Below are 5,487 nucleotides of genomic sequence, written 5' to 3' on the forward strand. Positions count from 1 at the left end.
ATTCACTTGTTCGCGGCATTGTTATATATTTATTTTTTTTTGCTCAATGTGATACGGCTGCAAAAACAACTGACTCATTTTGATGATGCAATTTTGCAACAGAGGTGTTCTCGCACTCTTGCAATTTTTGTATAGCATACTTGCATTTCATGCACCTTGCAATGAGTTTGCAGGACAAAGTGTGAATATACCCCTAATATAATTATTCTCTAAATAAGTTGTACAAAGCAGTCACTACTTACATATATTGATTTTCAACACGTACACAAAATGACATAAACAAACAATACCTTTCAAAGAATGGAAACTCCGCCCACTTTGAGCGTAACGAAAAAAAATTGCTTTTATTTATTTAACATCTTATAAAATTTTCACAGTGGTAACACCTAATTTTTAACTAATTTACCTTACTCGAAATTTTGGTAAATACCAATATTCGCTGCCATATAGATATAATTTACTATTTCCCTAAGCCTAAGCGATATAAAAATTAAATCGGATGTAATTATTTATAAGGTTTTTGATATAGTAAGGTACAAGGTGTTTCTACAATCATTTATTTATCAATAGAAGTAAACTTTGCTAAAATATAAAAAGTTTATTTTGAGAATTTTAACTCAAAGCAAACATATGATATTTGTATGAATCACATTAAAATGCAAATAGTAGAAAATGAAAATTGCTCACTTACATGATAAAAACAGAAGTTTAAACATATATATATTATAGAGCTTGTGGATATATGTGCATACATATAAACATATGCTATGACAATCATTATCGGAATGTGTTTCAATTTGCCCAGACGTTCCTTTGCCGAGTCATTTGCTAATGGCAACCCTGTTTAACATATGTTCAATGCGTCAGTGATAGTTGACTTTCTGTACGTAATTGCATTATTTGGAAGTGTAGAGAATTTTTTGTTGAGATTGTGTAGTGGCTGCTAGTTAAACGAAAAAAGTGATATTTTGTATAAAAAATATTATAACAATTTTTTATATTAGTAAGCTATGTCTGTTGATGCATTTTATCATCAAATCCCGTATTTGGATCCAGATTACGAGGACTCTCGTTCCAATCATTTTGAACAAAATGCGTATGATAGTGGTCGGCAAGAAGATGAGGACGAAGGTGTGTAATTTTAATTGCCTTATGTTCATAATAAAATTCAGTTTACATTTTTATTAAATGGTTTCAAAATAATTTTTATTTCAACTCGGTTATTAGATACGGATGACGCGAGTGAAACTGAATACCGCAACAACAGCAGGGACAACAGCGTTAGCAACAATACAAATGGGGGCAGCAATCATGAGCTTAAGGAACAGTAAGTTGACTTAAAATGTTCTAATTCATATTAGAATTATTCGCTTTACTTGCATTGTGACTACGTTTATTATTGTAGAATGTACCAACATAAATTGGCAAACGTGCAAAAGCAGTTAGAAGAGCTGAAACAGTTGTTACATCCTGAGTACTTAAGGCGTTTCAGAAAATTGGAGTACCAAATCAAAGATCGTCTGCGTTTAAATGACATACATCGAGAGTATCTAAAAGATTGTGTAGAACGCGATTATTTTTTAGAAAAGAAAGCAGCACAAAAAGACTTTGATGAGAAAAAGGTACGAATTCGGGGGAGATGTGTAGAGAAATACTTATTCTTATTTAACGTTTTATAGGTTGATTTAAAAGACAACATTTTAACTGATTTCGACGAGCGAAGAAAAGTTATTGAAATGGAACGCTACAGCCTCGAAGTAATCGGTGATTCTACAGAGGTATTATAATTATTTTTTATCTAACAAAGTGCATAAAAATGTAAAAAATACTTTTACAGATTAAGCCTACTGTTACACGTAAGTTGCGGCGTCGTCCAAATGAACCAGTGCCTGTTGTTGAAAAACGACGGAAACCAACTACTGGACAACTGTTGGTGTATTTACTTGATGAGAAGGATATTGAGAATGACCTCAAAACGATACAACGCGGAAAACCGTTGACTCCAAGTATGTGCGAAAATTGGTCACATTTTCAAATTCAAGATTAAAATATATGTTTCTGTGTAGCTCTGCAGCAAAATGGCATAGGTAATTATAGTAACCACCAGTCCAACTCTTTGCTGACGGAAAATTATAATAATTATGTTGAAACTCGAATTGAGGACGGTAAACTGTTGTATGAAAGGAGATGGTTTCATCGTGGACAGCAAGTATATGTTGAAGGCAAGGAAATGCCAAAATTTGCGGCAACAATAAACGCTATTGGAAATGAAGTTGTAGGTTTATTTTTTGTAATCAATATATCCAAAGATGTTTCTTATCATAAATCTTTTTACATAGGTTTGGGTAAAAAAAATAAATGACAGTAAAGTGAAAATAAATATGTCCCATTTAGCAAAGGGCAGAATATCTATAAAACGTCGTGCGAATTAGTATAATAGTTTATAATAGTATATCAAATATCATATGTATGAAAATAATTTGAACTCGTATATATTTTTTGAACATTATTAATAGAAGATATTTTGAATGTGAAGTCTATATACTTGAATTAACTCAAAATTAAGAAATGTAAAGTATAGTTGCTTTTGAGAAAGCCACATATTACAGGTTAAGCCCATTTGCCACATATGGTGTTATAGAATTTTTAACAAACTTTAAATATGCTTAACTTGATTCAAATTCATTTCTCAAAAGACAGTTCTTTAAAATATAAAAATGAAGTATATTTTTCAAAATTAATTTGAAAATAAAAACAAATCAGTTAACAAAACTTATTTAGTTAAGTTTTGATAAATAAAAATGTTTAAAGTGAATCCTTGAATGTGCTGCGTTATAAATTCATTAAATATAGATATCATAGAATTCCTAAAAAATGTCAACGCTCAATATCCAGAACTTTTAAATTTCAATTCCCGTCCTTCCATTAAAATATAAACAATTATAATCATAATTATAAAATTTTGAATATTCCTTTACTATTTAAGAAGAGTCTTGTTCTTGAAGAATATGAATTATAAATTGCTAATTTTTTTTTTTAGGTAGAATGCTAGATTATATAGTCGACCCACAGTATGATTATAAACCTAAAACGTACAAGAAATCAAACACAAATTCTGATCTTAACGTATGAAATATAATGCTGACCATATAATAAACATATCTAGTTAAGGTACCACTAAAGTTTTTTGTTATAAATAAACAAATTTTACATAGACATATTTTAATAGCTTTTTATATATGAATTTTACTGTTGAAACGTATTACATTATTTAATATCAGAAAGCTAATGAATTTTATAATAAGTTTAATGATTGATACGTTCTTAAATAGGCACTTACTCTCATTCCAGTGAATCAAATAATTGTAATAGTTGTAATCTTCTAATCGACAGAGGGTATTATCAGATGGAAACGATTAAAAATGTTAAATTCAAACGGAGTAAGCTATAAATAATGATTAAAGTTGTATATGAGTTAACTACATTCAATTATATTTTGTATTTAGTTTAATATCAAATAACAATGCAAGAGTTCAATACAGAAATACTCAAAATATGATGAAAACGCATTCGTTTCATTAAGTTACGTATGTGCAGAAAACAGTAAATAATAAATTCATTGTAATTAATATTGATAATAAAACATGTAAATAAATAATTTGTAATAATAACTGGAACTAGCTGACCTATAGTTCCCATTTTAAGAAAATGGCATTTTAAATAAAAAATCGATTATAAAACGTTTTAATAAACACAAATTTTTATGTTATATTTATAAAATATTAAATATTTTTTTACGGAAATAACTTAATCATTTATTTAAGAAATACGAAGCTTCTGTTGCAGCCCTACTGAGAACTCTGAAAGCGGATCTGTTTCTTGAGTCCCTGTTAAGAAGGGTGAGGACATATGGTGATCTAAAAAAACAAGTAGCTCTGCTTTCGAGAAATATGATGAAGATTTTTTTGATGAAGTCCGATATACAGGATATTTCTAAATTGAAATAGTAATATATATATATGTATTTATATAGATATGTATTGTTATTCACATATTAATATAATATAATATTTAAATACCTTTTGTTTAAAAACATGCTGCAAATGTCAGTCGTGAAGTTTCTAAATAAATAAATTATAAATTTGGCGAAAAAAGAACCTCAGGAAGGAATAAAAAGTCTGGCAAATAATAGAGATAAAATTATAAGCGTGATATAGGAAAATATGACGGATGCGAGGGAAGGAACGAAGGATTAAGAAATGTTGGAAAAAAAATATGAACTACAACTTTTCAAAATGTGTCAAAAACAAAAAAAAAAAAGATGAAAAATCAAAGTCGATTGACATCGAAGTTTTATGAATAAAAACAAAAATAACGCTATACGACAGAATTGTAACTAAAACTTAAAGCGAGAAGCAGTAAAATGTAAATCATATAAATACTTTACTCAAACGATTTATTATCAAATAAAATATACACACATAAGATATATCTCATCGGTTAGTAAGTGTAACTAGAATTCTGAAAAGTATTAAAAAATTAAGAATTTAGAGATTAGTAAGTAGTAACTAAGTAATTCAAATAAGTTTGGTAAATCGGAAGGCCCAATGATATATAAGAAAAATAAAATGTTATCACATGTGAACGTGAATATTATAAAAAACCAGATAAGTTGCAGCAGAACTTTTTAACTTAATAAATAAATATAACATATATTATATATCTTGTAACATATTCTACTTAACTGATTTTCACATATAGTATCATGCGTTTTTCTTTAGATTATCACAATGTATCTGTAACAAAAATCGGTTCAAACCTATATGTATTTTCGACGGGAAAGGTTTTAACACAACTACTGGTATACAACTTTGTGTTGTTTTTGGTTCCCTTAATTCTCACCATGCAACAATAACCATGTTGACCTCCTTGTTCATTGACGGAATAGCAAGAAAATTTGCTCTTTGCTGGTTTAGGATGCTATGTTGTTGCTGCTAAGAAACGTAAGTTGTTATATAGTTCTTGAAAAATATAGTGTGATTTGAAAAACGAAATAGAATTGTGTTCTGTTTTCACAGAGATATTATGGATGATGGGTGCGTGCGAAGAAGTAAAGGAGAGATAAGGAGAAAAAAGAGAGGAAAATAGAACACCTCTGTTTGATAACAGTGCAAAATTAAATGAAAAGTATTCTTAAAATCACGATTAATGATCACACTAAAAAAATTTAAATCATATATATTACTGTGTGGGAAAATTGCTGCTTTTAATCAAGCTTAGGATTTTCGAGTATTCGGATATGTTGAGTTACTTTACGAGTTAAATACTAAATATTAATATCAATAGGTATTCATAAATAAATGAACCATTTTTAAAATTGTTAACAACAAAAACTACTAATAAAATATTTAATAAATAAATTAAGTAGATTTTCACAAAACATTTCTTTTTTAAAAATGTGGACTTCTCCAACTTCCTGACTGATAG

General features: G+C 28.5%; 1 protein-coding gene across 6 annotated transcripts; it reads left to right on the forward strand.

The window, feature by feature from the left end:
- The first annotated feature begins 897 nt into the window (after window positions 1–897).
- On the forward strand, window positions 898–3,730 carry LOC119664998 (sin3 histone deacetylase corepressor complex component SDS3-like). Of its 6 annotated transcripts, XR_005251320.1 has the most exons (10): window positions 898–1,131; window positions 1,228–1,327; window positions 1,406–1,622; window positions 1,680–1,778; window positions 1,838–2,006; window positions 2,067–2,275; window positions 2,340–2,345; window positions 3,041–3,171; window positions 3,352–3,440; window positions 3,507–3,730. XR_005251320.1 is itself a non-coding variant. In XM_038074337.1 (8 exons), exons 1-8 carry the CDS (start codon window positions 1,011–1,013, stop codon window positions 3,352–3,354), a joined length of 924 nt encoding a protein of 307 aa, XP_037930265.1. In that variant the 5' UTR covers window positions 898–1,010; the 3' UTR covers window positions 3,355–3,730. The 6 variants fall into 6 exon arrangements, 4 of the variants coding, with proteins under 4 accessions (XP_037930265.1, XP_037930264.1, XP_037930266.1 ...); XR_005251319.1 differs by having other exon boundaries at window positions 3,352–3,730; XM_038074337.1 differs by lacking the exon at window positions 3,041–3,171 and having other exon boundaries at window positions 3,352–3,730.
- Window positions 3,731–5,487: the final 1,757 nt, after the last annotated feature.

The sequence above is a fragment of the Teleopsis dalmanni genome, unplaced genomic scaffold (genome assembly GCF_002237135.1).
Source record: "Teleopsis dalmanni isolate 2A unplaced genomic scaffold, ASM223713v2 unscaffolded_contig_3174, whole genome shotgun sequence".
NCBI classification, from domain to species: Eukaryota; Metazoa; Arthropoda; class Insecta; order Diptera; family Diopsidae; genus Teleopsis; species Teleopsis dalmanni.